The sequence below is a fragment of the Doryrhamphus excisus genome, chromosome 20, assembly GCF_030265055.1.
Source record: "Doryrhamphus excisus isolate RoL2022-K1 chromosome 20, RoL_Dexc_1.0, whole genome shotgun sequence".
Lineage (NCBI taxonomy): Eukaryota > Metazoa > Chordata > Actinopteri > Syngnathiformes > Syngnathidae > Doryrhamphus > Doryrhamphus excisus.
This window is the reverse complement of record NC_080485.1, coordinates 1291228-1310577: the sequence shown is the minus strand read 5'-3', so window position 1 is coordinate 1310577 and position 19350 is coordinate 1291228. Positions and strand designations below refer to the sequence as shown.

General features: G+C 41.5%; 1 protein-coding gene across 1 annotated transcript in view; it reads left to right on the top strand.

Moving 5' to 3' along the window:
* Positions 1-567: 567 nt before the first annotated feature.
* The window catches only part of itga9 (integrin, alpha 9), a 51837-nt gene continuing 33054 nt past the window's right edge, over positions 568-19350 (top strand). Inside the window, exons 1-14 of the mRNA XM_058058166.1 lie at positions 568-977; positions 1086-1213; positions 2472-2578; positions 6473-6596; positions 8475-8542; positions 11548-11677; positions 11758-11843; positions 11909-11971; positions 12810-12947; positions 13218-13323; positions 14972-15066; positions 16212-16302; positions 16620-16665; positions 16757-16911. Of these exons, the coding sequence (XP_057914149.1) occupies positions 790-977; positions 1086-1213; positions 2472-2578; positions 6473-6596; positions 8475-8542; positions 11548-11677; positions 11758-11843; positions 11909-11971; positions 12810-12947; positions 13218-13323; positions 14972-15066; positions 16212-16302; positions 16620-16665; positions 16757-16911 (1525 nt within the window). The 5' untranslated portion in view covers positions 568-789. The remainder of the gene's footprint in view (positions 978-1085; positions 1214-2471; positions 2579-6472; positions 6597-8474; positions 8543-11547; positions 11678-11757; positions 11844-11908; positions 11972-12809; positions 12948-13217; positions 13324-14971; positions 15067-16211; positions 16303-16619; positions 16666-16756; positions 16912-19350) is intronic.

Sequence of the window (19350 nt, the reverse complement as noted above, 5' to 3'; positions counted from 1 at the left end):
CATGTTTCCAATGTTTATGCATGCATTTCACTAGAATACAGTGTTCAAGACTCTTAATATTAGTATCTGTCTATCACATTTAATCCTTAAGTGTTTATAATCCTATAATTACTTTACCTTTACCTTATCATTTCATTGTTAGGCTGAAAAGAAAAAGGAGAGAAACGGTGGTTTCATCTAAATACCCCCTGAATATATTTTATAGGGAATTTTTAAATGTAAAATGTATGTCCGGTTCACTTATAGTCCACCAGCCCGTGCAAGTTGAAAATTGTATTGTATTCATTTATTACATTTAATGTATATGTTGTTAATGTTCAGTATTAGTGGGCCACCGTTAGAGGGCAGCAGTACTCCCTCAATTCATTAGACAATGATTAGCTTATTGCGTGAAATGTAACAAGTCCAAAATCCTACCATAGTAAAAGTCATATCTCAAACCCTGCTGCTTTCACGATCACCACCAACGTGGGCTTTTATTTTGTCGTGCAATTAAGCGACTTCCTGTCCCGTCTCAGCTACATCCTGTGAGCTTGGCGTTGTCGACAACTGCACAGTTATCTCGGCGGCAAGCGGCCAGAGTGCAAGCTAGCAGCTTTGACAGATGGACACACAGAATGGAGACGAGCTGACGCACCGTTATTGTCTGGATTGTTAACTTTCTTCCTTCAGTGCTATCTACATACGACGATAGAGCGTGGAAGTTAGTTGTGGAACTTTTTGACCCAGTGACTTAGCACGTTGTTTTTTTCAGCAAGTTTGGACGCTGTTACTGCGTAATTACGCACGATGCGCAAAGTGATGGCTCCTCGTCGAAGACAAGAAACAGGAGTACAAGCGGTTTTATATGTGTGCCTTTTTATTTCAGTTTGTTTCTCTTACAATATAGACATAGAACATCCTGTAGTGTTCCGTGGACCTAATTCTAGTTTTTTTGGCTACTCCGTGCTGGAGCATTATCACGACGACACACGCTGGTGAGTCCCTGCTTGTCACAATACTCCATAATACTGGCTTCATCCACTTTACGTTTCATGCATGTATTTAATGGCTTCACGGGGTCTCCCCTTTCCTGATGTGCGCAGGGTCATAGTAGGGGCACCCAGGGCCAACTCTACCTACAGTAGTTCTGTACACTCTCCTGGTGCTGTGTTCAAGTGTCGGGTTCACAGCAACCCTGAGCGTCGCTGCACAGAGATGGACATGGGACGAGGTCAGTTGGTCCTGTTGCAGCATCTATTGTGACAACTCTTACTTCCTATTCAAGACCTGCAGTATATAAACTCCCCCAAACATCTGTTTTTTTCATCTAAATAATAGAAACCTTCCGATTGTTTTTATTGGAGAACATGCAGCATTCGCATGAAAACGTGACTTCTGTGTGCAAACTTTGTTTAGATACATTTTATGTTTTTTGGCTGATATTTTTATGAAGAAGAGCCAAAAACTTGATGGATGAATGCTTTTAATATCAGACATGTGACGCCAAAAAACATGTGAGACATGCTCTTTGATGATTTCCATCCTGCACAATCAACACCTTTTACTGTAGTCTAGCATAATCATCACTGCAGACGCTATGCCGATCCGCCTATCGACCTCAAGCCAACGTTTACCGGTAGCTGTACTGGACCGGACGCCTCCCTGATGAGGTGTTCTGGGCATGCCCAACTGGGAGCAGACCCCGGGGCAGACCTAGGACATGCTGCAGGGATTATGTCTCACAGCTGACCTGGGAATGCCTTGGTGTCCCCACGATGGAGCTGGAGGAGGTGGCTGGGGACCGGGACAGTCTGGGCCCCCTATTGAGACTGCTGCCCCCCGCGACCCGGACCCTGATAAGCTGAGGAGAATAGAATGGAATAGCATCATCATGTCTAAGAGTTCTCTAACTGAATGACCCCAGACCAGCCCATTTTGTTTAAAAGTGTCCCAACTTACGTGTTTGCAGCATATTCTTCAAAGCAACACAGCACTCGATACATCGATACACTTAAAAACAGCAGAGCACTCCTGTACATAGAGGATCTTTGACCAGCGTTTTGCAGCATGTCCTTTTAGTAGGTCCCGAAAGACAGCAGATCACTCCTGTCATATAGAGAACCTTTGACGAGGACTTTGCAGCATGTCCTTAAAAAAGGCACACCGTTCCTGTCATATAGAGCATTTTTGGACCCATGGACCGGCCCGTGTTCCCTCAAATCTCAGATGAACCAGGGAGGTGGGGGAGTTAGTCTATTATAGCGATATAATATGATATAACATGCTCTTTCATATAGAGGATCTTTGAGCAGGAAAAATAACATTTTTTGTAGACAGGATCTTTTTGGCAGTACGATTTGTCTAGGTAGCAGAATGATCCTGTCATATAGAGGATCTTTGCCTAGAGTTTTTTTTTTTGCAATAAGTCATTTAGAGCGTCCTTTGTCTTGCAAATATGACATCTACAAACTGCATTTATTGTCCATCAGGAAACAAGCCCAGAGAGTCCTGTGGGAAGACGTGCCAAGGGGACAGAGACGACGAGTGGATGGGAGTCAGCCTGGCCCGCCAGAACAGAGCCGACGGCAGAATACTGGTGAGCTGATTAATGAGAACTGGGTATGATTATAACAACATAATTGTTCCAAAAATAGTACCATCATGTATCTCAACATCCCATCTGCGTCCTATACTGGCTGATTAGACGCCCGAGGCGCCTTCAGTTGTCTTCTATTTTATTTATACACCACCAATTTATGACTGAAGTTGTTTCAAGGCACTTCTCATATGGAGCAGAAGAAGGACCACGGTCCTCATACGGTAAAAGGACAGAACAGTACTTCAATCCATCAGGACCGTGGAACTATGGATCATTATGTGGCAAAAAATATGGCAATATATATAATATAATATGGCCTTTACATGTGGCTCAGAAATGTTTGAGCTCTTAGAACGTTCATACTTGTCACATAGGTGTAAAAAGAAGTTAACCATTTCACTCTGGTACGCATCATGTATAAGAATATAAGAAGATAAGAAGATGAATCCATCATAATGCAATGCACCGGCTATCACAAGACTCTCCAGATCTCTGTCTATGGAAATGGCCTTGTATTGATCTTGTCACTTAGGGTTCGGGTTCGGGTTAGGGGTACAAGGCAAATTGTGCAATCATCCGTGCATACATATACAACATACTATACAATGAGACAAGGGATGGACAGGACAGGATGGTTGGGGGAGGAAGTGTGTTATGAAGTAAGTTACGCAATAACATCATCAAATCTTATCTTTATGCATTCTCTCATAGTATCAGCATTTGGGACAAAACATGAGGTTATATTAAAACATAAGTCCAATATAATATAAATACAGTGTAGCGTGGGAGAAAGTTCAAGGACTGTCCAACAAACTGGGAGAGTTCACCACTCACAACAGACAACTTAAACATGCAAAAACTGGGGGATTTTTAACGGTATCTTATTTTTTTAAATAAAAAATTGGCTCGTACTGCAAAAATGTATATTCCTTTGCATTAAATGTGTGTAGTTATTTACGTAGTTATTTACGTTTCTCGTTGAGATGCAACAGGCTTCCTAAGAAATGCAACTGTTGAATTTTATGGAATCATATCATATTATTTCTACACCATATTGCAGGGCTCGACAATAACGATGTACCGATGGCCCGGGGCAAGTTAAAACAAAATTGGGGCAAGTAAATCCAATCATTAATATTCCCGTGGGGCAAGTGTACTTTAGCATGCCATACTGCCAAGAGTTTTTTTTAAAGCGGTTCTTGTTGGGTGTTGGTAAAACACGGACTGAGTAATTCCGGTGGTAATTTGCAAACCAATCCTTGCAAATCTTGAAATGGACCAATCAGAATGGTTTATTTAGACCGCGGTCCGTAATCCACAGTCCGCGTTTCTTGTTCGCGATCAACCAATCAGCGATCGTTTGACTACAAAAACATCCGTCATGGCGGCGCTGCCAACATCGTCTAATTCTGAAGGAAACAGCAAAAAGTGATGAAGCAGTGCCTCCTAAACAAGTATTTTATTAGCGGTTAGCAAATCAAATGATGGCACAGGTGAGTGAATCACATTGCTGTGACAATTTGAAGTGGTCACAATGAAACACCACCCATTAGATCCAATACCAAGTGCTGATTTTGCACAAGCTACAAAATCTAGCGCTTCCATTTCTCTGTGGATTTTTATCACCTTTGCTTCACAAATTATTGTTTGACCATTGAGCATTTTTTTCTGGATTAAAAACACTTTACTAGTACACAAATGTGTCTATTCAATAATGTTTCATTGTGGTGCACAACTTATAAATATCACTGCTTACTACGACTACCATGTGTAAAGTATTATTTATTTCATTATTTTATTTATTTGAGATTCTCATGTGATGCCACAAAAAATTACATGATATCATTATGGCAGTCTTTTCATTTTACATGGGGCAAGTTGGGGCAAGTAGTTCTCACCTTAAGGATTCCCTATGGGCAAGTCATTTTGGTTTTTAATGTAGAGCCCTGTATTGAATAATTTTTGAAACAAAATATGGTATCTGTGTATCTACATGCGTATCAAATCATCTATCACAAAGAGATTTCCATTCCTACAAATGAGATAATCCATTATTGGTCTTAAATGTAACACTTTATGAAGCACTCGTGGAAATACGTTAAAACTGCTCAACTTAAAAACAATATATTCCTACAATGTATTATAAACTATTTTCATATTTCATCATTATTATACTGTGCCTGGTACAAATTTCCCCACTGAGGGACGAATAAAGGCATATCTTAATCTTACAAATCCGAAAGTTGTACTTCCTCGTACTGAGATGTATGAGGTCTATTTCCACCCAATGGTTTCCTGCTGAATAGAGAGCCTGAAACTGATTTGGAAACTGTTGTGTGTTTACATAATGATGTGAAACGCTTCCAGTTTTTTTGCATGAATGGAGCGAGGACTGTCAAAAACAGATGCAAAAGAACTTCCTGTGTCCCTACCCTATCCCAACCACCAAACATCTTATAGTGGGGAGGTAGGCAAGGAAATGGAAGTTTCAAAATCTTTGTCAGTCACTCGGATTTACAGTAAACAGTCTGACTAACTTCCTAACTAACTAACTTCCTCTTGAGGGAAGAAACATGACAGGAATTTCTTTCTGGAGATTTCCAGGTCCATTCGGGAGGCTGTTAAACCTGTATGATGTTTTTTTATACACACTTGTGGAATCTATTGGCACTACTTTCAAACTATTAGCCCTGGCTCGAGCGAGCGACCACGGTTGTCAGGAATGTGAGTGAGAACTTGCATAACCTTTGGCTGCAACATGTCGCGGCTGTCTTAAAGGTATAACATGAAAAATAGGTGATGGCTTTTCATAGCCCACACGTTGCTGTGCTGCTTTTTTAAACGATTATATTTTTCCTCATCATCAGGATGGGTTCACATTACAGCACAACAGGGGGAAGAGTAGTGACTGCTTGGCAGATGTTCCTTCACTGAACACAAACATGACACAGCACAGCCGCCATTTGCAATGCTGTCTTTTTTATATCAGCTTCAGGTCATTTTATTACCGCTATTTTTATACTGGAGTATTGGCCTAGTTCAGGGGTCGGCAACCTTTACTATGAAAAGAGCCATTTCACCCACTTGCCCACTAAAGAAAAATAGCCTGGAGCCGCAAAACGTTGTATGTTTAAAACAACATTGGAGGGAAAAAAAAAGACGAGTTGGAGTACTCTTGCTAGTAATGGAGATAAACTTTTGTTTTTAAATGAGCTCTAATTTATTTTTTAGAATCGTCAAATAACTCATTAATAATAATTAATAACTCAAATAACTCAAAGTATTACTCATTTCCCTTCATGTTAACCTGTCAGAGAGAACTGGATAGCATCCTGTCTGCTCATTCAGTCACCAGTCAGAACTCAGTCAGGATGCATTCATGGTCTCACACAAAGTTGGATTTTTGTAAACTCATAACAAAGACGTGCATTTTCACCACACGGGTGCTAAAAAATATTCAAGCATTGCAAAGGGAGCCGCAACAAAGAGGCTGGAGAGCCACATGCGGCTCTGGAGCCGCGGGTTGCTGACCCCTGGCCTAGTTGTTCCCTTCAACCACCTATCCCTCCCTCACAGGCATCGGGTTTACACTCAGTTTGACCTGTTTCAGTCTAGTGAGCGTGAGGATGGTCAAATTATTACACACTGTTGCTTTAGGCTTTTCTATTTCTTAAATTGGACACAAATCTCTTCACAACGCTGTTAGGGCTGCATTCGAGACATGCACCCTGCAGAGTGTATCCGTCCGCTCCTTAAAGATGGTCCCACATCCACTGAGACGCACTGACTCCAGCCCAGTGAGGGAGCAGCCTTAAACAAATACGGTGCAGCCGAGGTCAATCTGTATTGTGTGTACAGACTGAACAGAAGTTGTGCTTTTATTTCCCACAGGCATGCGCTCATCGCTGGAAAAACGTCTACTACGACTCGGAGCATATTCTCCCGCATGGGTACTGCTCCATCATCCAGCCAAATCTCCAGGGCAGGACGCGGCCCCTCATTCCTTGTTATGAAGGTACAGTGGAACCCTCTAGCTTTCATATGGGTGAATGGTGGTTTGTCTATATGTGCCCTGTGATTGGCTGGCCACCAGTCCAGGGTGGACCCCGCCTCTCGCCCAAAGACGGCGGTAAAGAATGAATGAATGTTTCTCATCCCACAAGATCACATCATTATTCTACATTTTTTAAAGGCAAAAGCCAATTGGAGTTAAATAATATACCATGTTTTCATCTCCTCGTGCGTATATTGTTGTCATGTGATTTGGGTGTACGCAGCCATCATCTAACCACACGTTTTTTTCCAGTGCCTTTGAAAACAAGTAGAGTGAAGTGTGATCTCTCCTTCTCAAGTCCAACACAAGTACACGTACAAGGAGTATGTGTCAGTTTGGTCAGCCTAGGAGATTTGCCAACTACTTTAAAAAGATAAACACATGATTTTTAGAAAGATCTTTGCTTTTTGCAAATCCACTGGGTTTATTTGACTTTTAAATGCAGCCTCATTTAGAAGGAGCATGTGATTGTGCAGTTGGGATGAGTATGCGTGTTACACCCATGTGACATGGGCCAAATATCTTATTTTGCTGTTGCTATTGACTCTTGTTTGGTTTTCTTTGGTGGACTGGATGATTAAAGTCTCAACAGAAAGAAAGCAGATATGATGTCACTTTTAACAACCAGGAGAGTCCTGTGGAAGAACCATACGCACCACCACCACCACCACTACCACCACCATCACCATCACCACCACCACCACCACCACCACCTGATGCTCATGTCTCAACCAGATGTTGTCACAAGTATGCCTAAATGGTTGTGCCGGTCACTCACAAATTCAGTTGGGTTGAGGGCAGGAATATTCCAAATTTTGGAAGTAGTGTCACCACTTGACACACCACTATGTGAGGTGAGCGTTCCCATGCGGGCATATGGGATTGCCACCCGGGATGCACTCATCCGCATAGCTGATACAATTCCGATACCAGAGCTCTGTTTGCTTCAATACGCCAAAAGAGTATCACCGAATGTTTATTGAAAATATTTATTGAATAATGGCTTAATGTTGAATCATTTTAGGTCATTTGTTTAGGGCTGCATTTGCTGAAGCGGTACGGCAGGTCATCCGGAAACTGTAAGGTTGATGGTTCAATTCTCTCTGTCATTGCTGTTGTGTCAGTGGGCAAGACACTTCACCCATCTTGCCCTCTGTGCTGCCCACACTGGTGTATGAATGTAAATAAACGTTTGGTGGTGGTCCGGGAGTGAATTGGCAGCCATGTTTACGTTAGTCTGCCCCAGTGACTTCACTGTGAAGTGCTTTGAGTACCTGGAAAGGCGATATATACAATCTATCTATCCATCCATCCATCTATGCCGCTTATCCTCACTAGGGTCGCGGGTATGATGGAGCCTATCCCAGCTGACTTTGGGCGAGAGGCGGGTCCACCCAGGACTGGTTGATGTAAAATCTAACCCATTATTATTGAGAGGACGGGGAATCCTGCTATACAATCTGTACATGGACTACTCTAAAGTGAAGTTGTATTTCTACATTATTGCCCTTTTGTAGATAAATTGTCCTGAATGGCTGCTGATGTGAGTTACCATTCATTAAATGTATTTGTCCATCAAATGATGTTCTTTGTGTTCCCTGGTCTGTGTCACATCCTTCCCTATCTTACAATACGTTGCCAGCAGTCAATGAGTTGGGATCCATGATGCAAATTCATATCTGCTGTAACCTTTCCGCTTCTGCTCCCCCAGACTGGTCTTGGATGCGACGAGCTCTTTGACTATCTCCATATGGAATCAAAAGAGCAAAAAGTGCAGTAAATGCTGGATCAAGCACAGAGTGAAATAATTTGTGGTTTGTTTGGGTTTTTTGTGTCCAGATTATAAGCAGAAGTATGGGGAAGAGCACGGCTCCTGCCAAGCTGGGATTGCAGGAGTTTTTATGGAGGTCAGTAACAGGACTTGTTCATCTTCTTAATCTCTGAAATGATGTGTATTTCATTTTTCATTTATATACTTAATGTGAGTTACATTACCTCACATGATTGCTTAAACGTGTTTTATTTGAACACTGCTGAATCCGTTTTTACTGTCCGACTGACTGTGGATTCATGGGAATATTTGGATTTTTAAGATATGGGAAAATGAACTTGCAACTGATAAAAGCTTGCTTATGTTTCCTTTGGCTGTAGCGGCCTCACTTCACCTCTGGGGTGGCTCCACCAGATAAAGCGATTAAGAAAACACACGTTTCCCTTTTCTCAATATAGTGGAGATGCACTTCTGACAGATGACATCATCTGCTGCAGCACAATAGCTTTTTGTGCAAACTCTAGCCTTAAACAGCCTGAGTGAGGCTGAAGTGGGCAAAACAAATAGCACAGTTTTCTAGAAGATTCTAACTATTAATAATATCATTCTTTACCCATGGTGCTAAGGTAAGGAGCTCCCGAGGGGACATGGAGAAAAAAATAATTACACAGGTTCTCAATTAACAGTTACACTCAATTCAGGATGATGATCTTATACAAAAGTATAATCTTAAATGACACTTTGTTTATTATTCCCATGAGGAACAGAAACCATTCCATTTGTTGACATAAAACCTCGTACATGTACAATTGTTCCATGTACAATTTGATTTCGTTACTTATTATTAAAACCAAGCTGAAATGCGCAAAAACTCCATACATTTTTTCCATAAGGAGAGCCATAAGCCATGGGGACGCTGTTTTATTCTAACTTTGTTACAAACCTAACCTTGCGCGGTGGATGGTTCGAGATGTATACTTGTGAACCTCAGGAGTGTTTTTTATCATACTTCAGGCACTCGCTACATTTTTGGCCCCATGGTGCATTATATCGCAGCTGTACTCAATTAAAAAAAAAGGCACAGGTTGTCTACTCGCCTAATACTCAGAAATACGGTTTGTAGGGGGAAGAAAGGAGACAGAGAGTTGTTAATTGTTCTGTGTTCGTTGGATGAACAAATAAACCACACACACGCACATAATAAAGATGATTAAAGATAAAAGATGATTAAAGGATTCCCTGTCTATAGTGTTCCAACTCCAAAAGAACCACAATCCATTCTTCCCAGAGACTGAGTCACCATGTGCTTTGTTTGGGCACTCGGTTCCGTGGAATGATACATGAGCAAACGGACCAATTTGTTAGGTGCACAGTTTGGCTGTATTATAACAGAAATATTTTTGGTGATCATTTTAATGAAAAAAATGGGGCGTATGAAATTGAGGTACCACTGTATGGTTGCATAGGAAGCAAAATGGTATTCTGCCCTATATTTGGGAAACATTTGTTTCGCGTGGGTATACTTGGAACCTATACCAGCTACCTTTGGATGAAAGGTGGGGTACACCTAGGCCTGGTGGCCAGCCAATCCCAGGACACCTACTGTATAAACAACCATCCACACTCACATTCATCAATTTACCTAACACAAATGTTTTTGGAATGTGGGAGGAAGCCAGAGTACCTGGAGAAAACCCACACAGGCATGGAGAGAACCCACATCTTCAAGATGTCCTGCCCGTATGCTCCACACTTGGCAGCCAAAACTGAAATATATTTCCTATACAGTATATTTTCAACAGAACAAAACAAATTAGTAAGCTTCCCATAACTCTTAAAATAATCTTAAAAGTAAAATGGGGTTTTCCGGTCACATTTTTCGTTCTGTTTGCAGGTTATGTTATTGATTTTAAATTATATAGCTCAGACATGACATTATTTCAAGTAAGCAAGTTGGTCTAAATAGTAAAAAAATATCTCTTGTTGGTCAAAAATATGTTGTCCTTGATTTGTGTTTGGGGCTGCACGCTGGATTAGTGGTTAGCACCCTCACAGCTAGGAGACCTGAGTTCGATCCCACCCTTGATCATCTCTGTGTGGAGTTTGCATGTTCTCCCCGTGCATGCGTGGCCACTCAAATTGTTCATAGGTATGAATGTGAGTGTGAATGGTTGTTTGTCTATATGTGCCCTGTGATTGGCTGGCCACCAGTCCAGGGTGTACCCCGCCTCTCGCCCAAAGACAGCTGGGATAGGCTCCAGCACCCCCGCAACCCTCGTGAGGATAAGCGGTAGAAAATGAATCAATGATTTGTGTTGTGTTCTAATTTTGTGTTCTAATTGCTACGTGAAGAGATACATAAATAAGAGATACATAAATAACGATAAACTCATTATTTATTTTCCAAAAAAAGACTCAAACCTTTTCAGTACATCGCAGGAGCATCTAAAAAAGGAGTCCGAAAAGATTCCACTAAATATAGTCAAGCTGTAGGTACATGTTATTTTAAAGAAAAGTGCATCAAACACTTCAACTGACAAAAGAATCACTGTTGATCTCTTGAACGCCCCCCGCCCCCGCCCCCGCCCCCTCAAACAACCCCTCACCCCTAAAAGAATGTAAAGAATCTGTGGAAAAGATGTCCAACTGTTAAATCTTGATCCATGGGCTCACTGGTAGCCAGATGTTTGGCATCTGTGATGGATTGCCATGACGAACAAGTGGGCATGTGTTTGTGCAAGCGGACTACCATAACCATGCAAATCTGGTGTTGTAGGTGACGCCATAGGTCAGGATGCTTGCATGATTCTGCTGCAAATGACAGATTGGAGGTGAAATATATGCGACCTGTCTTAACTGTCGCTGGTCCCTGCCTTAATAGCATGAAAGCGTCCCAGAGAAAAGCCATGACAAAGTGAGTCATTCTACAGCTGTCAATTTTGGTTTTGCATTCCTCGTCACACTTCTTGGCATACGTATGGGTGGTTTAGCGGTAGATAGCGCACAACCGTCTGTGGCCTTTGGTTAACCAAAATTTCACCCTGCAGCGCGCCTGTGTTCAACTTCGGCAGTGCGGATGAAAGCTATGCAGTGAGAAATATAAGACTGAACTTGTGTATGCGATGGCGGGGTCATTTTCAGGAGCTGGTGGTGATGGGGGCCCCGGGGTCCTACTACTGGACAGGGACAATTAAGGTTTACAACCTGACATCTGACACCTTCTACAGTCCAAACCAAGATGACGTGAACTCCCACAGATACAGCTACCTTGGTGAGAGACTGTTCGGAAGAATGAGTGTGGAATATAAACGTCCAACAAATAAAAAGACATCCGACTATCTGTGTGTGCAGGCTATGCTGTGACTGCAGGACATTTCTCCTCTCCCAATGTAATCGACATCGCCGCAGGGGCCCCTCAGCACAACGGCAGCGGGAAGGTAGGCACCTCATCTTTCTGTTCTGATCGCACATGCACTGATCAACTTTTTCCTGTTCCACACAGGTTTATATTTTCAAAATAGACGGTGTGTCTTTGGTGAAGAGTTTTCAAGCCTCAGGGAAAATGGTATGACTTTTAAATACATTCACTCGCAGACCTGTTTCCAATTATTATAGGCTATATAGGAGGCTACTGTCCCTTGTATAGTAACAGTAGAGGCCATGGATTTATGTGATGCTTGTTTAGATAATCTAATTTGAGTATAACCAATGCTTTCCATATCGGGAACCTAAAAGTCCGTTTTTTTATGTTTTATGTCTTGGGACCTTTTAGCTGGAAATCACACAATAAACTGATGAAATTATCAAATAAAAACATTCTTGTTAATCATCATCTTATTGTACAATCTTTTTCACCATTCTAAAGTATCCACATAATGTGCAGGCCTTGAAGGAAAGTGCAGCAGCTTAAGAAAAACCAAGAAAGATCCATTTTTCAAGGCAAAATGCATTGATTTGTAGCTTTTACAGTGAGCAAGTAAACAGAAAGCACTACACAATACGCTCCGCAAAATCCACTTTTCAGTGAGTATGGGGAGGCCCCGTCTGTATTATATTCTGTGTAGGCTCACTGTGCCACAGTTTGAAAACCCCTGAATAGATCGTCCTGATGGACTCTACATTGGATATTTCAACAATCATTTTGTACTAAATCTAAATTTCTTGTGTTTCCAGCTAAAATGTACAGATTCAACACTTCAAAATTTGTAGTTTGGGTATGAATCATTTCTGGATTGAGTTGAATTAAATCCAGAATTGTGTGGAGTTACATCAGACTTGAAGCAAATATTAGCTTTCTTGGCTTAGGTGAAAATATCATCAGTCAGACTGTCTACATATGTCGGTGATATAAACAAGTGTCTGTGATCTGACCCAATGCTCTGTGTGGCTCGGCTTGGTTCCAGATGGGCTCTTACTTTGGCTCCTCATTGTGTGCAGTTGATCTGAACCAGGACGGCCTGTCAGACCTGCTGGTGGGGGCACCCATGCACAGCCAGCTGCGGGATGAGGGCCGGGTGTCTGTGTACCTCAGCAAGGGCAATGTAAGTGGGCATTTGTCGACACAGTCATACCGTCAGCTGCGGATTTTGTGTTTCCTCCTTCATTGTCTGGTTCTATGCATTTCAATTCAATAATAATCGAAATTTGTAAGACTAACCCTAATATTAAACCATTTGTGAAAAAAAGTCAAATATGTTTCATGGTATCATTGCTATGATATGCTGTAATGTACAGTGTTCTTGAGCTCTGCAGGATTCTGATCTTTTGTTCTGATGGCTGCATAAAACTTTTTAAAAAAATTTTTTTTCCAGGGCGTGATGGAGGAGCAGGCCATGTTAACGGGGGACAATGCTTACAATGCTCACTTTGGAGAGTCCATCTCCTCAATTGGAGACATCGATGATGATGGCTATCAAGGTCAGTGTAATGTAATAGCGTCACGGTCCACTTACTGAGTGGCTCTCGTAAGGCCACAAGGGGCAGTCTGGCTCAGGTGGTAGAGTGGACCTATGGTAATTGGTAGACTGCAGGTTTCATCTTCATCTCCTACAATGTTTCTTCATGTGTTCCTGGTACATGTTTTAGAGTCGTGTTTTTCAAATTTGGTGAAAATTACTCAAACGTATAATATATTTCCAAAAAAGTCAGCATATAGTGAAAAAAACAAAATAGTTAAAATAATTTGTTATAGCACATTCAATGTGGTTGGATTGATATTGAAAAATGAATATGAATTTTCGGGTCATATCGGTATAGTTTTTGTTGCCTATAATGAAATCATGTGATTGAAATGCTCAGTATGTCTACGGTGTTTAGTTTCAACTTTGGAATGTTTATATGCAATTTTCAATGACCGTAAAGTGTTATGTTTGCCTTTTTGTGGTAGTGCTAACTACTAGAGAAAAATAGCTGTGAAACAATGTGAACATCAGAGTATTAGTATAGAGTAGGGGTGGGCAAACTACGGCCCGGGGGCCACATGCGGCCCACCAAGCGTTTGAATCCGGCCCGCCAGTTGCTTTCTAAGTAACTTCAACTTTTAACATACAAACTGGCAACATGACTTGCAAGTCGGATGTCTGATTTAGTAAAAAATAAACAACAAAACTGTAAAATTAAATGACATAGTTTGATGTGGTGTGATGTTTAAAGTGCTCCTAAAAAAGGGACATGAGAACATACAACTGATATAGGATAACACTTTTACAGATAAAATTAGACAAATAATTCAAGGAAAATGATAAGCATAAAATAGTGTGTGTGTGTTAAATATATGTTCTGGCCCCCCAGACAATTTTGTTAACTCAATGCGGCCCTCGAGTCCAAATATTTGCCCACCCCTGGTATAGAGGGTTTTTTTCCATTTTTTTTGTCAATATTTCAGACACTAATGAAATTGACACTCTTGACATTCCAATTCCAAAGTTAAATACTCTTGGGACAAGTTTATGGCTTTTGATATGGTGTGCTCACATTATCATGCCATATATATCATTACATTAATTAAAAATGGTCTCAAAATAATGCAGACAATAATATCATCTATAATATTGGCAATCATTTGTAGGACAATTATCGTCCAGAAGATGGCTACTAGCTGTTATAAATCATTATTATCATTCTGGAATGGCAAAAAGAGCCAGACTGAGTCTATTATTTCCAAATGAAGGGTTAAGGGTGATGAAGTGTTGTAAAAAGCAGAGTTTTTATTAAAAATAAATGCCATGTTCCATCATAATTACTGATTTCTGCTTTGGTATGTGCTTGACTGCATTTAAACTTAAATGTAACTCTGTCTGAGGGAAGTCGATATGCTAGTGTTGTTTCACAGCTCTTTTCAACACTTGATAGTCCTGTTTCCACTCGCTCTGGGGTCAACGTTTTATAGCCACTAACAACATTTCATTGTCTGTTAAGAGTCTTACTGTAGCTGCTTGTGTCTCAAATACTGTCCAGCAGAAAGTCAACACGCACTCAAGTCTCACGTGTACTTCCCAAAAACACAGTGGGTCATTGTTATGCTGCATTTCATGGAAGTGCTGTTGTTCTCCGTATTCCCTTGCAGACATAGCCATCGGAGCGCCCAAAGAGGATGACTATGGAGGAGCTGTTTATATCTACCACGGGGATGCCACAGGCATCATCAGCAAATACTCCATGGTAAACCCTTCATGTGTATGATAAATGTATACAGTTGGAAGACATGGAAATCAAAACCATGTAGTCACCATTCATGCATGAGTGCTGAATAGCAAATCTTGGGGTGATCCCCCAAAACTTGTAACCTACAGTACAATGCACTTCCACGCTCAAAATGGCGTGACCATTAATAGTTGAACTTTAATAATAATTAGTGGTGCATGAGAAATTGGAAAGGAAAATTGAGTCTTTGACCACATGGTTACATATTTACAAGAACAGTAATCCCTCGTGGTCAGTTGGTTCCAGACCCGACTGTGAATGTCTGCCAGTATGATTCTTTTCATAGTCAGAGCATACATTTTAACATCATTAGATCTATGTATACACTGTATCACACAAGATAGTACATAATAAGAGAAAATAAGCCATTTAAGACATTAATAAGACTCACGCTGCTCGTGTATTGCTGTAATGTGGATGTGGAGGACAGGAAGTGATGTTGTGGGTTCAGAACTGCAATCAAGTCTTGTGCGTCTCACCAAATATTGCAGTATCATTACAGACTCCTCATGACCACCGTAGAATACTGCATATCATTCACTGCATCTTTGAATGCATCTTCTTAATGCCTCATATTTGTATTTTTTTTGCTGAAATATGAATATATTTAACTATACTAAACAAGCAGCAGGATTTTTTAATTAATCTATTTTTGAAAAACTGAGATAGCATTATAATAAAGTCTTACTTTATTCCTGGGCCTCACAGTCATGTGAAATGTAATGTTTGGATGACTTAATAAAGGTTTTTTGTAGCCCCCCCCCCCAAATAAATAAATAAATAAATGGCAAGAATAGTCACATTTTTCTACTAAATGGGTTTTTGTTTTACATCCTGTACTGAATTTGATCTGCCACCATTTTCTGGAAGAGTTACATTTACATAAAAGGCCACTTTAGGGACACTTCATTCCATATTTTGACATGTTTTGCTAATGATTCTTTATTCATGACTGCTCTTTGACTCGACCCCTAAATGGTTTTAAATCTGTCACAGTGGAAAAACAAACACAAAGCAAAGTGGAAGAGTCTCACACAGTGTTCTCTTTCGTTTTCATGTTAGCTTGAACTGTGCTTTTTACCGCGTGGTATCTTGTGTTACAGAAAATAACTGGGCGCGGTGTCAATCCTGGTCTCCAGATGTTTGGCCAGTCCGTATCTGGCAGCGTGGACATGGACGGCAATGGATACACAGGTAGGGTTATATCAGATGGGATTGAGGCTTGATCAATTTTCCCAACCACATCATAAAATTACGGAAACAAAAAAACCCTCACCAAGGAAAACAGAAAAACTTTAAATATTTGTCTTTCGAAGTCATGAATTTTGACCCTCTTTGTCCGGCAATCGCAGCACTAAAGGCTCGTGACAGAGGCAGCTTGTTTACAACATTCCTGAGATGACATTCAATCTCAAGTAGATTGACTCATAAGGATATTTAACAATTGCAGGTGCATAGTATATGTCATATTTGATGAAGACATATTTCTATATGGCATGTTATTCTTGCAGATGTCACAATTGGAGCTTTCATGGCAGACAGTGTGGTGCTACTGAGGTGAGTAACTATGACTCTGCAAATTCTTCTACTGAATGACTATGACTGTGTTCCCTAATCCACATTTTATTTCTATGCAATGCGGTGGAAGATCCCGGCCTGTCGTCACGGTGGATGTCTCCATCTTCTTGCCTGTGTCCATCAACATCTCTGTACCTCAGTGCCATGAGAATCTCCCGAACATAAACTGCTTCCATGTCACGGTCTGCATGCGCTTCCGTGGACGACAACTTCCTGGACAAATAGGTGAGCGTGACAAAAGCTGTGGATTCATGATATATTATTATTTCTGCATTATTTATACAGTATCTCACAAAAGTGACTACACCTCTCATATCTCAGACATTTTGTTATATCTTCTCAAGGGACAATACGACTGTATATAAAGTAAAGTTGGATATATGTACCTTACAGTAGTCAATGATATCATTGGTGGAGCTGCTGGATGTTAGAAACCTTGTGGTTCTCCTCAATCAATTTGAGGTACTTCCATCATGTTCACCTTCAGCTTCCTGTGCAAGGTGTGCAATGTTGGGAAAACTGACATTCGGCGAGGGGATCATGCTCTGCTACAGAATGTCACAGTACATGTTGGAATTCATGTTTCCCTTGATGAACCGCAGCTCCTCAGTGCGGACAGCCCTCATGCAGTCCTACACCATGAGTCCTACACTCATGCAATCCTACACTCCGCTTCATAATGTCACAGTACATGTTGGAATTCATGTTTCCCTTGATGAACCGCAGCTCCTCAGTACGGACAGCACTCATGCAGTCCTACACCATGAGTGCTACACTCATGCAATCCTACACTCCGCTTCATAATGTCACAGTACATGTTGGAATTCATGTTTCCCTTGATGAACCGCAGCTCCTCAGTACGGACAGCACTCATGCAGTCCTACACCATGAGTGCTACACTCATGCAATCCTACACTCCGCTTCATAATGTCACAGTACATGTTGGAATTCATGTTTCCCTTGATGAACCGCAGCTCCTCAGTGCTGACAGCACTCATGCAGTCCTACACCATGAGTCCTACACTCATGCAATCCTACACTCCGCTTCATAATGTCACAGTACATGTTGGAATTCATGTTTCCCTTGATGAACCGCAGCTCCTCAGTGCTGACAGCACTCATGCAGTCCTACACCATGAGTCCTACACTCATGCAATCCTACACTCCGCTTCATAATGTCACAGTACATGTTGGAATTCATGTTTCCCTTGATGAACCGCATCTCCTCAGTGCTGACAGCACTCATGCAGTCCTACACCATGAGTCCTACACTCATGCAATCCTACACTCCGCTTCATAATGTCACAGTACATGTTGGAATTCATGTTTCCCTTGATGAACCGCATCTCCTCAGTGCTGACAGCACTCATGCAGTCCTACACCATGAGTCCTACACTCATGCAATCCTACACTCGGCTTCATAATGTCACAGTACATGTTGGAATTCATGTTTCCCTTGATGAACCGCATCTCCTCAGTACGGACAGCACTCATGCAGTCCTACACCATGAGTCCTACACTCATGCAATCCTACACTCCGCTTCATAATGTCACAGTACATGTTGGAATTCATGTTTCCCTTTATGAACCGCAGTTCCTCAGTACGGACAGCACTCATGCAGTCCTACACCATGAGTCCTACACTCATGCAATCCTACACTCCGCTTCATAATGTCACAGTACATGTTGGAATTCATGTTTCCCTTGATGAACCGCAGCTCCTCAGTACGGACAGCACTCATGCAGTCCTACACCATGAGTCCTACACTCATGCAATCCTACACTCCGCTTCATAATGTCACAGTACATGTTGGAATTCATGTTTCCCTTTATGAACCGCAGTTCCTCAGTACGGACAGCACTCATGCAGTCCTACACCATGAGTCCTACACTCATGCAATCCTACACTCCGCTTCATAATGTCACAGTACATGTTGGAATTCATGTTTCCCTTTATGAACCGCAGTTCCTCAGTACGGACAGCCCTCATGCAGTCCTACACCATGAGTCCTACACTCATGCAATCCTACACTCCGCTTCATAATGTCACAGTACATGTTGGAATTCATGTTTCCCTTGATGAACCGCAGCTCCTCAGTACGGACAGCACTCATGCAGTCCTACACCATGAGTCCTACACTCATGCAATCCTACACTCCGCTTCATAATGTCACAGTACATGTTGGAATTCATGTTTCCCTTTATGAACCGCAGTTCCTCAGTACGGACAGCACTCATGCAGTCCTACAACATGAGTCCTACACTCATGCAATCCTACACTCCGCTTCATAATGTCACAGTACATGTTGGAATTCATGTTTCCCTTTATGAACCGCAGTTCCTCAGTACGGACAGCCCTCATGCAGTCCTACACCATGACGCTACCACCAGCAGACACATTGACACTTGAGAAGATACACTGTAATAAAAATGGTTAAAATGTGAGGAGTTTATTCACTTTTGTGACACACGGTATGAAATTGGATGTTGCAGCTAGCGGTCACTACCACTGTGTTCTTCAATACAAGCCCAAAATGTCATTTGGCAATTGTGGGTGCTGTTGCTCAAGTGAAATTCTTACTTCCCAACCCTTTGCTACTCATTTGAACAAGGGGAATGTTTAAAACAGGAGTCACACTGAGCAATTCTGCCTGGACATAGAGA